The 18,626-nt window shown below is 38.1% G+C and overlaps 1 protein-coding gene across 1 annotated transcript; it reads right to left on the bottom strand.

Annotated features, from left to right (window-relative positions):
* Positions 1-1,839: 1,839 nt before the first annotated feature.
* On the bottom strand, positions 1,840-8,126 carry LOC306853646 (nuclear factor 7, ovary-like). The gene is made up of 6 exons (XM_079391204.1): positions 7,540-8,126; positions 7,342-7,437; positions 7,022-7,252; positions 6,851-6,873; positions 6,650-6,768; positions 1,840-2,955 (listed from the first exon to the last, which is right to left on the bottom strand). The coding sequence occupies exons 1-6, from the start codon at positions 7,924-7,926 to the stop codon at positions 2,411-2,413; spliced, it is 1,401 nt and encodes a 466-aa protein (XP_079247330.1). The 5' UTR covers positions 7,927-8,126; the 3' UTR covers positions 1,840-2,410.
* Positions 8,127-18,626: the final 10,500 nt, after the last annotated feature.

The raw sequence follows: 18,626 nt of genomic DNA, 5'->3' as shown, positions 1-18,626 counted from the left end.
ATAATAAAAAGAAGTTTAAATAGCATAACAGTATGTTGTCTTGCCGTCACCATAATTAAACCCCATCCTCCACCATCAACTGCAAGATCACTTTCATATTTGAGTGTAACATCAATCAAATCTAAAAATCAATCAAAATCCAGTCAACAACAGGGCTGTGTTCAGCCCCGAAAAAATGGTGCAAAACGTATTAAACGGAAACGGTGATGCGCTGAACCTTTTCTGATGAAGCAAGTGTTGCAGCTACAGGAGCTGAGAAGGCCTCTGTGTTCTTTTAGAAGAATTTTCAGAGCCTGATAAAATCAGTATAAATACGTGTTTAATACTGCAAAATACGCTCGATGCTACAGTCACTGCCCTTGCCGTCCAGAATAAAAGAGAACGTCCCAATCGAGTGAAGGGATTTGTGGAAACTGTGGTTCCTAATTATTGTGATCCAACATTTGCCTCACATTTCAGGATGAAAAGAAACCTTTCAGGTGAAGGATAATCCACTTCTTACCTCCGAGACTGTGTTATGATCTATATGACCTTATTATTTGTATTGTGAGTATTAGGCGTATCATTATTGCTGATCACTGTTGTTGTGCTATGATATTGTAATATTTACCATTATACAATCAGAGGAGCATAGAACAGTTTAGGAACGTGTCACTCCACAATACAATAGCAAAATATATAAATATGTATAGTATTTTTATGTTACATTAATCAGTGTCTAGCACACCTTCCTGAGGAAAGGATATGGACCAGAAGACATTGCAATTACTACATATTTAGAGAGACTTAAATACGTTCCTGATCTATACTTGTGCTCTTATTATTTCAGTTATTCTGCCTTTAATGTAAATAAACGTGCAAACAATATACTTGCTCTTGTGAATTTATTTAGATGTTAATTACATTTACTTACAAATTCACGATCATCATCATGTTGATATGCTATATTATTATAAAACTCTTATTAAATTCTTTTCGATAAAAACAATAAGAAATCCATAATAAATGTGAAGAATGTATTAAAGTAGCTTGAAGAACAGTTTGAGTCAGTGGTGGACAGTAACGAAGTAGCTTTATCTGTACTTTAGTGGAGTAGTTTTATTCTGACTAACTTTTACTTTTACTTCACTACATTTAATAAAACACTTTGTTACTCCTTATAATAAATCACGATCAAATATATCTTATAATAAATCACCATCAAATATATCTTATAATAAATCACCATCAAATATATCTTATAATAAATCACCATCAAATATATCTTATAATAAATCACCATCAAATATATCTTATAATAAATCACCATCAAATATATCTTATAATAAATCACCATCAAATATATCTTATAATAAATCACCATCAAATATATCTTATAATAAATCACCATCAAATATATCTTATAATAAATCAAGATCAAATATATCTTATAATAAATCACCATCAAATATATCTTATAATAAATCACCATCAAATATATCTTATAATAAATCACCATCAAATATATCTTATAATAAATCACCATCAAATATATCTTATAATAAATCACCATCAAATATATCTTATAATAAATCACGATCAAATATATCTTATAATAAATCACCATCAAATATATCTTATAATAAATCACCATCAAATATATCTTATAATAAATCAAGATCAAATATATCTTATAATAAATCAAGATCAAATATATCTTATAATAAATCAAGATCAAATATATCTTATAGTAAATCACCATCAAATATATCTTATAGTAAATCACGTGCTCCGAGACGCAGAAGCGGTGTCTGATTCACGAACAAACTAGCCCTGCCTCCCAATGTGCATACTATCCACCCTATCTGCCCTAAATAGTATTGAAAATGACTAATGTCACATAGAATTTAGGATGGATATCAGCACATTGGGACGCAGGCTGATTCTTTTCAATGAATGTGTTAAATCGGTTCACAAATCGCACCAAAAGATTCATTCAGGAACTGAAATGATCCGATTGCAGATGTTCTCGACTCGACTCACTGATTCAAATGAACCGTTTAGAGCGAGTCTCCAGTCAACTGAACTCATCTAAGTTACTAATGTCGAATTTTAGGATTAATTATTGAAACTGAAAATCATATTTAGGTCAAATCATATTCAGTTGTTTGTGAACTAAATCTGCTGTAAAGGTTGATCTATGAAAATAAGTCAATATTGTTAGCTGATGCTAACTGTCTAGCTAACAAGCTTGAGGTCATTTTTAGATATAAAATCCTAAATATTTATATTCATCCACCTAGATAGATTACATCTGAGGGAAAAAGAAAGGATGTGATGATCAGAACATACAGTAATTATCAAAGTAAATTGCAAAACAATGAAAACAACAAATTCTTGTACTTTAACTGATCTAAAAGCAGAATGAGATTTAACTGTGATTTTCTGTTGTTACAATCAGTTTAACTGGTAAGATCCTCAGAGGGGAAGCTGTGCAGCGATTATATAAGAAAGGGAAGACCGTCTCTGTGAAGGTTGTTGTGAATGAACACAGACAGATGTTAGTTAGAGGATCAGAGAAGGACACCTTTCCTCCGTCACAGTCCAGCTGAACTCTCACACGCTGCAGCTTCTCTTTAACTGCCAAGAGAGTCAAGGGTCGATCTGGGGATTTTGAGTAGTATTCGCTCTCCATGTACCGCACACGCCAGACATCAGTGTTAAAGAAAACCTCTTCCTTCCTTTGGTTTGATGCTGTGGTTATTCCAGCAATCCAGTCTGTATTGTCTCCAACCTCCACATCCCAGCAGTGTGCTCCTGAGTTAAAGCCCTCAGAACCCAGAACACATGGATACCAGTCAAACCTCTCTGGATTATCAGGAAGATTTTGACCAACATCACTGAACGACACACTGGTCAGATCAGCAGAGAGTGTGAGGCGAGGATGTGCTGTGTTTGGATCTAGAGTCAATGGAGCTGCAAAGAGAATAAAATCAGATTAGAGGATAAAATATGATGTTATATTAGAAAAGTAAACCTAATACATAAACCATGAGGAATATACTGTGTTTTGTAGTCATTATGAGTTTGCTGTATGATCTGATGAAATACAGTTCAGATTCACTTCAACTCCATAGAATTTCAAGTAGAGTTGTGCGATATGATGATTTTTGATTGTGGATGATAACAATGTTTCCACGATCTGCTTTTGAAGCGAAAAAAGTACATTATTTGCACACAAGCCTTGCTGGTTAAATGTTTAATTCGCGCGCTGGTCTGACGTGCTCTTACACCCGAAGCGCGCACTAAAACCTGTCTAACAGCGCCTGATTACTCAACTAACTTATCTTTTGCGCTAATACTGTCCAAACACACAAGGTTTAGATACAGACTGAGTTGGTTATCTCTAAAATGAAAGTAAATAGTTAAGAGAGAAACAGATGCGTGCCTGAATATTAGATGCGTGCAGCTCTTAAAGAGACAGGACACTAAACATGCTGTCGACTGTCATTAAAGGGATAGTTCACCCTAAAATTTAATTTCTGTCATTATTTACTCACTCACATGTTGTCCCAAACCTCTATTAATTTCTTGTGCTGAACCCAAAGTAAGATATTTTAAAGAATGAGGGTAACCAAACAATTGCTGGTCTACATTGACTTTGAATGAAAGAAAAATCCTGTGGAAGTCACTGAGGACCAGCAACTGATTGGTTACCCTCATTCTTCAAAATAGCATTTATGTTCAGCAGAAGAAAGAAACTCATTCAGGTTTATGTATAAATGATGGTATAAAAATAAAAACTTATGACAGAATTGACAGACAGATGACAGAATATTTATTTTTGGGGGAACTATTCATTTAACGTTAACAAAACAACAAAACGCAAAGAAAAAAATCACTCACTATTCTTGACTGAAAAACTTTAATACAGTTGCTTTAGGAATCAGTCTATATAGTGTTTTATTTGTATATTATGTGTATTTGTAATGTGTATCTTTGTTCTTATTTTTTAATAAGAAAGATAAAATAATGACAAAGAATTGTTTTATCTTCGCCCACTTTGGCCTAAATATCTGCCATGTCTTTTGTTGTTTTTTGTTACCTTGAAAGGCTTTGTCTTTCTAGTTTGGTTGTAATGCTCAGACAACTTGTAAAACCAAAATAGTAAAACCAACATGACAAAGAATCGTGATAAAATCGTGATATTTCAAAAAAACAAAAAAAAAAACAAAACGTGATATGATATTTTTTCCATATTGCCCACCCCTAATTTCAAGTGATTATTATATATTTTTTATCATGCATGTGAATCTGTCTGTGTTTGTTGATATCTGAACTGTAATTCTATAATTCAACAGAAGATGATGGCTGTGGTGAAACAAGCACTCAAATAATGGTGAGCAGTAATCTACTTTATTTATTTTATCTTTTGTTAACTCTTATCTTCATAGTTTAGAATGCATAATAACTGCTATTGTATTTCAGGAACTAAGACCTGTGGGAGTGCTGGAGAAATCAAGTGTAGCTCCTCAGCCATGGAAGAGATCTTCAGACATGAAGAGATTGAGGAGTTAAATGAAATCAAAGATTTGCAATATTAGTGCCATTTCAGTATGCAAACAGAGAGAGAGCTGAGGGAGTGGAAAGGTAATGAATATCTAGTTATATCAGCAATTATTCTCAACGCTTAACATCAGCTCTCAACAGTTTTTTTCTGGATCTTGATTCTCTCTGATTGACTGGAAGGTGTGCATTAAAACAATGAATGCAGATAATTACAATCAGTTCAATCACCATTTTAAATCAATGCGCTGCTTTTACTGTAGCACACACATACAGTCATTACGCCAGATCTAATGACCTGTAAACCAAACAAACTAATGAAAATTAACTTAGTTTTACCCTCCAGTCAAACTGTACTTCACAAACATTAAAGGGATAGTTCACCCAAAAATTTAAATTCTGCCATTAATTACTCACTCTCACGTCGTTCCAAACTCGTAAGACCTTTGTTCATCTTCAAAACACAAATTAAGATATTTTTGATGAAATCCGAGAACTTTCTGGCTCCTCTATAGGCAGCAACACAACTTACTCATTTAAGCTCCAGAACAGTAGGAAAGACAATAACTGTGGAACATATATCGAGGGGAGAGAACCAGAAGGGCGTAAGAGACATTTTTGATGAAATGGATATATATATATATATATATATATATATATATATAATATATATATCAAATGAAAGCTCTTAATGAGCACTTTCTGCTGGTAAAAGTACTGTCATCCATGAGTTTAAAATTTTTATTATAAACAATTGAAATCAGTGCACAAATTCAGATCAAACTGTGGTAAAAGTTTTGTTTTGGCTCTCCTGTAAAGTTGATGAAATGTCACTTACGCCTTTCTGGTTATCACCCCTCGATATATTCTATATACAGTATTCTAATAATATATTTAAATTATAACTTGTATATTTATAAATGATATGTTTTTTTCTATTATTATTATTGTTATTATTTTTTTTAATGTAACGATAAAGAGGGCAAATAATTGTGGAGGACTCTGTACAGCATTTAAACATGATTGTGTCTATGCTTTTTCCCAGAAATGCATGTTATTGTGTAAGGGATAGTTGCATGGACTATCAATGGAGGAAAAGAAAGCTCTGAGATTTCATTACAAAGATCTTCATTTGTGTTCTGAAGATGAATTAAAGACTTGTGGGTTTGGAACGACATGAGGGTGAGTAATTGATGACAGACTTTTAATTTCTGGGTGAACCAACCCTTTAACTTCTTTTACCTGCAGAGTGTTCAAAGACATTGTAAATGCTGACCAATATGCCATAAGAAATGAACAGTATATGAAATGAGTAGTATAAATACTTTTCACTAACACTTGGTGACATCACAATTCGGGATTTATTTTAAGCATACTAAATATGCCCGTAGTGAAAAGTGTAACTGAAACTTGAGAATTTCTGATTTTTGTTTTTCCAGACTACATCCAAAATAGTGTTTCCACATCTGAGATAAAGGCAGTCATAAGAACCAAGCGGAACGATGAGGATAAGCTCTTCAAAAAATGAAACCTGTCTGAATAATGAGGGAAGAAATGTGCATGAGTCCATGATTTGTAAATAAACACTAAATACATTTAGTGTAACTCTCAGCCTGTTATTTTAAGTTTAAAGAAAAGTAAAATAATTTATTGTTGCATTGCTGTTTGAGACATTCACTGTTGTTTTGTACCTTAATTAATTATATTGCAGATGTGTGCAAATAAAACTTGTTATTCTGAATATTCTGGTTGCATTTCAGTGTTACTGTACAGCATTTTATTAGTATTGCACTTCGGTAGTATTGAATTGTACTTTAGTTGTATTATATATCGCAGTGCTACTACAGTTTTATTGCAGTATAACAGTAGTACTACTTCAGCTGAATTGCAGTAATACTGCGGTTCTATTGCAGTTGTATTTCAATAGTACTTCAGATGTATTGCAGTAAAACGGCAATAATGCAAAATAAAGGTTTTTTTCGTGTCCAAAAAACTGCATTTTTCTACATGTAATAAAAACTTTTTAAAAAACTGCAGCAATTTTTTGTAAGGGTTTAATCTTTTGTACTGGTATCTACTGAAGTCAGATCTGCTGCAGACTCACTGTGTTTGAGAGTCTCCTGCATCTTCTTCCAGACTCTGAACCGCAGGTTACTCAAGTAATGTGGCACATGAATCAAAGCTCCTGAACTCATCTGTGGATCCGGCTGGGAGATCTGGACTCTGGAAGAACATTCAGGATCAGAACTGCAGAGGATTTGAGTTCAGATCCACTGAGAGAAGAAACACCAGCAGCTCAACTTACCTTTCCATCGTGATGCTAAACTCCTGGAAAATACAGAGTTTGAAAAACATTTTAATAACTTATAAGACTTTACTTAATCATAACAGTTCATTTTCTCATTGTTAATCAGCATCTCTAGGTAATTGGTAAGTTGTTTTGTGCAGAAACAATGAAGCTGAATTCAGTCGTCACCTTCAAAAAGCAGACGTCGCTGGCTTTCATCATCTCCTCCGTGTCTTTGATTGTGTGAGAAAGAGCTGAGATGTGTCTGTTCATCTCCTCCAGCTTCTCCTTCATCATCTGCTGCTTCTGCTCCTCTTCCTCTCTCAGTGCAGTGATTGTAGCTTCTTCTTCATCTCTGAGAAACTGATGAATCTTCTCAAACTCCTCTTTAATCTGACGCTCTGTGTGCTCAGCTTGAGCCTGAATCACATCACATTCACTTCAGTCAGCTCTGCTTTAACACTCACTCCACTAATGTCCATCATCAACTCTTTACTCTGTATCCTCACCTTGATGTGTTTCACTGTCTTATCACACTTTGCTTTCATTTCTTCTGCATGTTTGAGCTTGTTTTGTAAAGATGTCAGTGCTGTATTCAGCTCTTCCTACAAGTTAAGATGGAAATCTGTGAAACTTGTATTGTATACACAGCTATTATTAGCAAAGCACTGTGTTTAGCGTAATGAAATAAGAGAAATTTGTCTCACCTTGTGAGATGAAAGCACTTCTCTGATGGGTCTGAATGTGTGATTGACATGTTTCTCTGAGTCTCTGCACACGACACACGCCGGCTGTTTGTCCTCCAGACAGAAGAGTTTGAGTTTCTCACTGTGTAAACTGCAGATCTCCTCAGATCCTGATGAATGTCTCTCTTTTCTCAATGAATCACACAAGTTTTTTAACGCTAGATTACGTGGAGGCTCTTGTTTTGAGGATCTTCTTCTGCAGACGGGACACTCCTGAGTTTTCTTGGTCTTCCAGAACTGTTGAAGACACTCTTTACAAATACTGTGACTACAGGACAGAATAACAGGATCCTTGAAGATTTCACAGCACACGGGACAAGAAAGCTCTTCCACAGATTTTGAATCCATTTCCTCTTCTTCTGCAACAATCTACAATTTACTTTCACTTTCTGAACTTTACTTTGAAAAGTAAATAACAATTATAATTACAATCAAAATCTATTTCGTGTGATAAACTTCTCAAAAATCCTCATTTATCGTGTCCTCCTTTGAAGCACATCACTCTTTTCAGCTTTCAGTATGATATGTAAGAGAGAAATCATAAGACTAGTCACTTCCTGGAAGGGTAAAGGTTGTGAGAGGGAGGAGTTTCTGATGAGCTTTTGAACACAGACTGAATGTATCGTTTCATTTTAACTTTATTTGTGCTTTCATCTCCTGGACTCAATGAACTGAATATATAATATAAATAAATCAAACTAAAGAAACTATGGAGAATAAAGTATGTTAGTAATTGAAAGAGAATTAAATCATAATAGTTTTTACTAAAATGTTCAGTTATAATAGTTAATAAATAATAATTAAAGAACAAGTTTTTGTTTCTAGAGCAGTACAGGACCCTCCTTTAGTGCAAACACTGAAAAAAAGACTTTGTTGTCTTTATTTATTTTATTTATTTATTATTCAATGTATGTAATAATATTTTACGATTATCGCCTTTGTAACAAACAAGTAATAATAAATGAATTACTATAATTAATCTGTACTGTGTTTCTCCTCCAGAGTTAGTCTCAGCTAGAAACTACAAAACACATTCAGTCCACAGAAACAAAGAAACTCAGAGAAGGGAAATAACTGAGCATTTAAAGATAGACGTTTGTATTTGTCACGAATCCTGGCCATGCTCTTCCGGACAATCACCACCAGAGGTCACCCGTTCACCACATTGACTCTTACACTACACAGCACACTGGACTACAGTTCCCACAATCCATTGCACAGATCACAGCTGTCACCATTCACACATCACACACATCTGATTCTCATAAATCACACACACTATTTAAGCCATGGACTTCCTCAGCATCAGGGCCGAGTATTGTTAGCATTTATCACTCTCCTAGCGATAGCTACTTAACAGAGTCATAGTCATAGTCTTAGTCTTAGTCTTAGTCTTAGTCTTGCCTTGTCTTTCTTGCCGTGTCTGACCCTACCCGTGTTTCCCTATCAAGGGAACTTCGAACTGCGTCCTCTAGAGGTCGCTATGGGGAACTCCATCTACGTGACCCGTGTCTGAAGCATATATACAAAAACACCAAATATTGGCCGGCGACAGCCTATGACGTCACTCCCGGTGCGACCACAGTATAAAAGGGCGCCGGGAGAAAGCGTCATCCTCTTCTTCGTCTTCAATGACTGTTTTGTTTGAAGCATGCATCTTACGAGGTAAGAATGCTTTACTTTTGTAATGGCGAGCACTAGCAAGGCGTTTGTTCGGGTTGTTAGGTATCCCTCTGTTTGTAGGTCGAGCTAGCTTTGCTCCCCTCGCCTAGAATGTGGAGGGTTATTTATGAACATGCCGCTCCCTCCTGAGTGTTTGAAACTCTTTTGCTGTAAGTAGAGTTTCCGCTCCCAGAGCTTTGTTACTTAACAACCTGATCCTTGTTGCTGCTGTACCCCTCTGAGCTCTACCCTGTTGGTCGAGCTGGCACTGCTCCCCTCACTTAGAGGGTTGCCTATGAGCATGCCGCTCCCTGCTGAGCGTCCGAGTTTCCTCTCATATGAGAGTCGAGTCTCTGCTCTCAGAGCTCCGTTATTCAGAAACCTCAGCACGTCAGGCCTTTCTCTAGGCCTCCTTGTCAGGTTGCTCTCATAGTTGGTCGAGCTAGCTTTGCTCTCCTCACTTTAGAGGGTTATTAATGAGCATGTTGCGCCCCTTTCTGAGCTGTCTTTGTTGGGTGAGCTGGCATCGCTCCCCTTATTGAGAGGGTCACTTATGAGCGTGTCGCTCCCTTCTGAGTGTCTGAGTTCCCTCTCATGTTGAGAGTTGAGTTCTCCGCTCTCCAGAGCTCTTTCTTGGTAGAGTTAGCATTGTTCCCCTCATTTAGAGGGTCATCTATGAACATGCTGCTCCCTCCAGAGAGCATCTGACAATACGGTTTCTAAAATCCATATTTGGTAAGTGCGCACGCTAGTCTCTGTGCACTTTTCTAAAAACCACCCTGTGGTAAGATCGCACACCAAGTGTTTTGCGGTCTTTTCTAAAATCCTGTGTGGTATGGGTTACCCGCTGCTGCTTCGTGCCCATTCTTTGAGTTGGTTAGGCCCGTTTTCTCCTTGGGCCCCGCTCTACTTATATATGTGCTGAGTATCCTCTCTGTCTTGGTAGAGCTAGCATTGCTCCCCTCATTTTAGAGGGTCGCCTATGAGCATGCTGCTCCCTCAGGAGCTCTCTTTGCTGGTCGAGATAGCATTGCTCCCCTCTCTTAGAGGGTCACTTTTGACTATGAGCATGCTGCTCCCTCCAGAGAGCATCTGATAGAGAGTAACGTTATTTAAAGCTAGAGCATTTGGAGAATAGAAATTTCAAATCCATGATTATGGTAAGTGCGCACACTAGTCTCTCGGCACTTTCTGAAAGCCATGCTGTGGTAACATCGCACACCAAGTGTTTTGCGGTCTTTTTCTAAAAATCCTGTATGGTATGGGTTACGCGCTGAGGCTTCGTCCCATTCTTTGAGTCGGTTAGGCCCCGGTTTTCACCTTGGGCCCCACTCTACTCTCGTATGTGCTAGTATCCTCTCATGAACTGAGAGTTAAGTTCTGCGCTCTCTAGAGCTCTGTTTTTGGTAGAGCTAGCATTCCTCTCCTCTTTATAGAGGGTTACATATGAGTATGCCGCTCCCTTCTGAGCGTCTGAGCCCCTCTCATGCTGAGGGTTAAGTTCTCTGCTCTCAAGAGCTTTGTCTTGGTAGAGCTAGCATTGCTCCCCTCATTTTAGAGGGTCACCTATGAGCATGCTGCTCCCTCACGAGCTCTCCTGGTTGGTCGAGCTGGTATTGCTCCCCTCCCTATAGAGGGTCACCTTGAGCATGCCGCTCCCTTCTGGGCGTATGAGTGCCCTCTCATGTTGAGAGTTAAGTTCTCCGCTCTCCAGAGCTCCAGAGCTCCAGAGCTCCCCCCCCCCCCCCCCCCCCCCCAAAAGACAAAAGACTCAGCAATATAAGTATGTTTACATGCTCATGCACTACAAATCATCCTGCACTGTTCCCCAACCAGCTGCTGACTCAAATGTCTCTCTTTGCACATGTACAGTATTTGTGAAGCATTCGTATACAGGTCCTTTTCAAAAAATTAGCATATTGTGATAAAGTTCATTATTTTCTGTAATGTACTGATAAACATTAGACTTTCATATATTTTAGATTCATTACAACACAACTGAAGTAGTTCAAGCCTTTTATTGTTTTAATATTGATGGTTTTGGCATACAGCTCATGAAAACCCAAAATTCCTATCTCAAAAAATTAGCATATCATGAAAAGGTTCTCTAAACGAGCTATTAACCTAATCATCTGAATCAACTAATTAACTGTAAACACCTGCAAAAGATTCCCGAGGCTTTTAAAAACTCCCAGCCTGGTTCATTACTCAAAGCCGCAATCATGGGTAAGACTGCCGACCTGACTGCTGTCCAGAAGGCCATCATTGACACCCTCAAGCAAGAGGGTAAGACACAGAAAGAAATTTCTGAACGAATAGGCTGTTCCAAGAGTGCTGTATCAAGGCACCTCAGTGGGAAGTCTGTGGGAAGGAAAAAGTGTGGCAGAAAACGCAGCACAACGAGAAGAGGTGACCGGACCCTGAGGAAGATTGTGGAGAAGGACCGATTCCAGACCTTGGGGGACCTGCGGAAGCAGTGGACTGAGTCTGGAGTAGAAACATCCAGAGCCACCGTGTACAGGCGTGTGCAGGAAATGGGCTACAGGTGCCGCATTCCCCAGGTCAAGCCACTTTTGAACAGAGAAGCAGCACTGGACTGTTGCTCAGTGGTCCAAAGTACTTTTTTCGGATGAAAGCAAATTTTGCATGTCATTCGGAAATCAAGGTGCCAGAGTCTGGAGGAAGACTGGGGAGAGGGAAATGCCCAAATGCCTGAAGTCCAGTGTCAAGTACCCACAGTCAGTGATGCTGGTGTTGGTCCACTGTGTTTTATCAAGGGCAGGGTCAATGCAGCTAGCTATCAGGAGATTTTGGAGCACTTCATGCTTCCATCTGCTGAAAAGCTTTATGGAGATGAAGATTTCATTTTTCAGCACGACCTGGCACCTGCTCACAGTGCCAAAACCACTGGTAAATGGTTTACTGACCATGGTATTACTGTTCTCAATTGGCCTGCCAACTCTCCTGACCTGAACCCCATAGAGAATCTGTGGGATATTGTGAAGAGAAAGTTGAGAGACGCAAGACCCAACACTCTGGATGAGCTTAAGGCGGCTATCGAAGCATCCTGCGCCTCCATAACACCTCAGCAGTGCCACAGGCTGATTGCCTCCATGCCACGCCGCATTGAAGCAGTCATTTCTGCAAAAGGATTCCCGACCAAGTATTGAGTGCATAACTGAACATAATTATTTGAAGGTTGACTTTTTTTGTATTAAAAACACTTTTCTTTTATTGGTCGGATGAAATATGCTAATTTTTTGAGATAGGAATTTTGGGTTTTCATGAGCTGTATGCCAAAATCATCAATATTAAAACAATAAAAGGCTTGAACTACTTCAGTTGTGTTGTAATGAATCTAAAATATATGAAAGTCTAATGTTTATCAGTACATTACAGAAAATAATTAACTTTATCACAATATGCTAATTTTTTGAAAAGGACCTGTAGTTTGTATTTTTTATCTTCTATTTTTTAGTTTGTATAGGGTAATATTTATGTGAAGCATTCGTAAAGTTGTATTTTTTATCCTTTATTCTTTTAGTTTGTATAGGGTAAATACTTATATATAGTATACTTATAGTTAAATCTGTTAGTTGTGTATAGGTTTATAGTGTTTTTTACTTCATTGTTGTATGTCTGTATTTATGTAGCACCGTGGTCCTGCGAGACACGACATTTCGTTCCACTGTATGTCCCCACATGTAGCGGAATGACAATAAAGCTCAACTTGAACTTGAACTTGAACTTCAGTTTCTGAAAACAAGCATAAATCTATCCTCTGAACTTCTGTCATCAGCTGATGAGGTCAAATACAGGCCAAATATCACTGAGTCTTCATTTGGTCTGATTCAGCAACAAAACATCAGTGCAGCAGCGTCTGTGGATCAGAGAGTCGTGGCTTTGACCGCTGCTGAGGAACAGGGAGAATAAGAGCTTTTCTAAGGAGAAAGTTTCTAAACCCATGTTTGCAGAGAAAGAAAGCAGCGCTGATGTTTCCTACCACTGGATGATTGCCACAAACACTGAATTGTGGGACATTTGTGGGGTATTTTCTCAGGTCAAAGCCCCGACACACTGACTGACCACACTGAAGATGACCACGCTGAACATGTCCGAGTCCCAGAGTTTCAGAGCCGCAGATTTGAGGAGATTTCAGCCACATTATTAACCCCAACAAGTTCTTCATCCAACACAAGGACACAAATCTCTGTGAACTCTCTGAAATCATGCTGTAAGTAGTGAAACAGGGTTATTATAGTTTTGCATTTTTCATTAGTTTTTATTTTTATTTCGTTTTGACTTTTTGTTTTCAAATTCAGTTTAGTTTTAATTAGTTTTTAAAGTGAGTTTGCTAGTTTAGTTTAGTTTTTATTTTTTGAAAATGCTTAGTTTTAGTTTAGTTTTTATTAGTTTTAGTGTTAGTTTTAGTCTTTTTTTGTAATTTGGGTTATTTGTCAGGGGCAAGATTCAAAAAGGTCAGAAAAAGTATTGTGTAATAATAACTCAACAAAACCATCATACAATTTTAGAAAATATGTATTCAACAATAACACCAGTACAGGGGGCAGTCGTGGCCTAATGGATAGAGAGTTGGACTTGTAACCCGAAGGTCGTGGGTTCGAGTCTCAGGTCCGGCAACCACGACTGAGGTGAGACCCTTGAGCAAGGCACCGAACCCCTCAACTGCTCCCCGGGCGCCGCATTGATGGCTGCCCGCTGCTCCAGGTGTACCTGGATGGGTTAAATGCAGAGAACGTCCCTTTCCCCCTTCCCCTTTTGGGGAAGTCGTGGCCTAATGGTTAGAGAGTCGGACTCGTAATCGAAAGGTTGCGGGTTCGAGCCCCCGGCCGGCAGGGATTGTAGGTGGGGGGAGTGAATGTCCAGCGCTCTCTCCACCCTCAATACCACGACTGAGGTGCCCTTGAGCAAGGCACCGAACCCCCAACTGCTCCCCGGGCGCCGCAGCATAAATGGCTGCCCACTGCTCCGGGTGTGTGTTCACGGTGTGTGTGTGTGTGTGTGTGTGTGCATTTGTTCACTACTCACTGCTGTGTGTGTGCACTTGGATGGGTTAAACGCAGAGCACCAATTTCGAGTATGGGTCACCATACTTGACAATACGTCACGACTTTACTTTACTTTACTTTACATAAAATGTACATATGGGCACAAATAATATGTATGTAAACCGTCTCCGCAGTAAGTGCAAAATGTGTAAGTGACGTACGTGTGCCAAGAAAAAAACAAAATAGCCAACAGACTAAAGAAGACATACATGAACCACATGTATTCAACCCATTTTTGAGCCACACAAGACATTTCTGTCAAGATTGTCAGGGAGCTCAATCTGAGAAAAGAACATAACTAATAAAAATAAAAAATAAACTTGTGTCCCGACAAGTTCCAACATGGTAAACAAAATAATGTAAGTCCCTTGCATTAATGAATCACCTGTTTAAAATACAGCTTTTCAATTTTTTTTAGTGTGGGTGTGTGCGTGAGTGAGTGTGCATGGGTGAGTGAGCATGTGTGAGTGTTTGCGCGTGCGATCGCGAGTGAGCAAGAGTGTGTGTGTGTGTGTGTGTGTGCGAGTGAGTGAGCAAGAGTGTGTGTGCGTGTGTGTGTGTTGCTTGAGTGTGTGTGCGTGTGTGTGTGTGTGTGTGTGTGTGTGCGAGAGTGTGTGAGCATGTGTAAGAATACCTCTTACAAAATCCACACGCCGTACCAAAAAAATCTACACGTTCTAGAATCTACACACCCTACAAATACCACAGCTGTACAATTTTCACACCCTATACTAAATTTACCCTATAGCCTACAGTCAATAGCCTACTCATCTGGATTGAAGCAGCAAACATTCAGTGTAAAAGTAAAAAAATTACATAACATTATTTTATATTTGAATCACAGCTTATATAGTGTTTTGACATCGACAACCACAACCAAAAAGTGCATTTTACCTCAAACTTGCGACTAGTTAACTTTCTAAAGGAGGCATAATCGCTTCTCGGGTCAACATTAACACACTGACAAAATTATATTCAGAATTTAAAATATTTTAATTAATGTTTGATTGAATGTGTTCAAGAGGTGGAGATACCAACCTTTCGCGAACTTTCAACGTCGAACGAAGTCGTTCTCATGGAGACGCGGTGTGCACGGAGGGGAGGGGCTGTGTGTGTGTGTGTGTGTGTGTGTGCGCGCGCGCGCGCATGTGAGAGACACATGAGTGACAGAGAGGCGGAGGGAGAGCAGGGAAAGGAAATGCAGCTGAACGAATACGCTGCATGTTCTAAATAGCGTTAAAAATTAAAGACCTTGACAAAGACGAAAACTAAGGACATTTACTCTATAATTTTATTTTATTTTAGTTAGTTTTGCCAAACACACATGCAGTTTTAGTTAGTTATCGTTTTTTTGTAATGCCTCGTTTTTATTTTTATTTCAGTTAACGACAATGTTTTTTCCCACCTAGTTTTCGTTTTTTCGTTCGTTTTCGTTAACGATTATAACCTTGGAAAGGAGTAGTTCACCCAAAAATTAATATTTGCTGAAAATGTGCTCAACTTCAGGCCTTCCAAGATTAGGATGAGTGTGTTTCTTCATCAGGTTTGTAGAAATGTGTCTCTGCATCAGTGTCTCAGCAATGGATGCTCTGCAGTGAATGGGTGCCGTCAGAATGAGAGTCCAAACAGCTGATAAAAACATCACAATAATCCTCACCTCTCCAGTCAAAGCTGTGTGGTTGCAAGAAATAAATCCATCAATATGTTTTATCTATAAACCAAAATACAGTCCATATTCCTGAACAGTTCCTCCAGTGAAGGCCATTATTTTAGAGCCCAGCAGCAGAGGTTGCTCAGACATTAAGGTGGAGGTCAGGAGGATTGACTATGGAGATGTTGTTTGCGTCTCTCTTTGGGATGTTAAGGAACTGTGTGGAGAAGCAGCATCCAAACCTGCTCAAGCGCTGCAGGTCTCTCTGGTTAATGTGGGTGACTCTAGTAATATTACTGAAGGGTTTATTTATTTATTTTAATGCATTAAGCTGTATTTGAACTTGTGTGTTATAGGTGAGGCCAGTGAATGAAGAAACCTGGTCTTTTGAAGCGATGGTTCAAGAGTAAAGTGCAGAACAAGACTCTTAATGCCAGGCTTTATCCAGAAGAAGGAGACGTTCTGGTTGAACTCTTCATGGAAAAGGGAAAGATTGGTGCTATGAGGTGAGGACAACCCCATTCTCACTTAAATGATTTTCACAAGCATTACAGAAATATCTAAAATATGCTTTTTTTGTTAAATTGGTAGCTGATGCTTTCTGATCTCATCTTTTCACATTGCCAAATCTTGAAGTAAATATTGAAGTGCATGCTGTGAATTAGACTCTGTGTGCCGCCCTCATTTTATAATGGTCATGTATAAAGGCTATGGTAAATTGTTTATCACTTAACATTAGTTAAAATAGTTATTGTCAGGTTATAGCAGAGATGTATTGGATATCGGCTCAGACTCTACCATTCTTTGTCAGGTCGCGTATCGGTCAGAGAGGGCCGATCCAAATCCGATATTGAGCGTATTATTCTCTTACCGTTAAGCCGCATAAAAAGCATTATAAAAGCACAATAACATTTTTGTGCACTATATTCCAAGTCTTCTGAGGCCATACCATAGCTTGATGTGAGGTACATATGAATATTTAAATCCCTACATTAAAGTTCACAAACTTTTCTCCGCTGTGGCTATCAGTCATTCTTTCAAACCCTGGTTGCATTCGGTTACGAGAGTCAGCTCCATAAAGCTCTCTCCAAGATCATTCTGTGTTCCCATTATTATACTTGATTTGTAGATAAATGTTTATTTTGCATTAAAGGACTTTGTTTTGCCGGAGTTTAATGTTGTTTCTAAATCATGATACTTGCTACCAGGTGTCTGTGAGAACAAAACACGGCACAGTAACTGAAATTTAAAACTTAAAGGGGCCAGCGACTCGGTCCTGCAGTGTGAATTGTGTTCAGACTGGAAATGTGTTCAGACAACATCTAATATCTGTGCTTTGTGTTTGATTCTCTCAGGAGAGGAGACTCTCTGTCTGTGAGACTTGCTCAGAATAGATTTGCCGTTCATGAATGTAACAAACCCAGGGGCCTGAAGAGAAGAAGTGAGTGACCAGCATCATATGACAGGTAAATAATAACACAATGGACAGTAATTGCTTATAGTAAGATGTATGATGTTATTTCTCAGGTGACGTCCCAGAACAAACCAGACAGCAGTCGTTACAGTGGGAGAAGTACCTGATCTCCTGTTACAGTCACAACAGGAGATAATGCTCACAGCGATTAGCAAACATGGTCTCAATTTGATTATTTTTTATTTTTTATTTTATTTTTTTATTTTTATTTATTTATTTATTTTGCATAGTTTGTGAACACTGTATATTGTTACAAGAGAGTTTGTATTACAGAAAATATTTGGTGATGTTCATCGCTGTAGAATGTGTTAAATTCATAATTAAAAATAAGCAGGAATTGTAAAATAGAAGCATGTCTTATTTCTAAATATGCTCTTGAAGTGCTGCTTAAGAGACACTGTCTGTTCATGAAGTGCTGAAAGGCCTGTTAATGGCTACTCTATTCAGTACCTGGTTAGAAAGCCTGCACTTTTGTTTTACAACATGTGTTGTCTTATGCAGATCTGCCAATAAATATGTATGTTTTTAAAACAGTTTAAAATAATACAATTGCACCCTTAGCCACAATTTTTGTATGTTACTCATAGTTGTCAATACACATTGCACATTGCTCTGGGTAGTAACTGATTACATGTAATCTGGATTTCGTAATCCGATTCCAAAAATTAAGTACTTTTAATTAGAGTAAGTTACATTTTAAAATACTCGTAATCACACTACAGTTACTTTTATTGATTACATGATTACATATTATTTACACAATAGCAATAAATTAATCATTTATTGATTCTCTCTAATTCTCATTTTTATATTTTAAATGTTCCTTTCTAAAGTAGTCTACTGCTTATATACACTCAGAAAGTCCAGTTTTGTGGACATTAACACAGACATTATTCAGATGGCGACAGAGGATTTGACGCCTGGATTTACAAAAATCATTTCAGGTTTCAACATTGCATCAACTACTGATGAACACATTCATTTTTATTTGAATTGTCACTCAGTTGGTTATTTAATTATGTATTAATGAAAGTCTTTTGTCTTTCAAATTCATTAAAATGCACAAATTATTGTTATTTCTTATTTGCAGACATTCTCAAACTTTTTGCTATCTGAACCTCTTTTACCTGATTACAGCAGCCATATCACCCTGCAGCCAAAGACTGGTTGCCCACTGAAGCTAAGCAGGGTT

The sequence above is a fragment of the Barbus barbus genome (genome assembly GCF_936440315.1).
Source record: "Barbus barbus genome assembly, chromosome: 33".
Taxonomy (NCBI): Eukaryota; Metazoa; Chordata; class Actinopteri; order Cypriniformes; family Cyprinidae; genus Barbus; species Barbus barbus.
This window is presented reverse-complemented; position numbering and strand designations above follow the sequence as displayed.

Excerpts from the sequence above, each read along its gene's own strand:
- LOC306853646 (XM_079391204.1), bottom strand. The coding sequence starts at position 7,926 with ATGGATTCAAAATCTGTGGAAGAGCTTTCTTGTCCCGTGTGCTGTGAA. Across the intron at positions 7,438-7,539 it reads AAGTGCTTTCATCTCACAAG|GAAGAGCTGAATACAGCACT; the intron begins GTGAGACAAATT and ends CTTAACTTGTAG. Across the intron at positions 6,874-7,021 it reads GCGACGTCTGCTTTTTGAAG|GAGTTTAGCATCACGATGGA; the intron begins GTGACGACTGAA and ends TGTATTTTCCAG.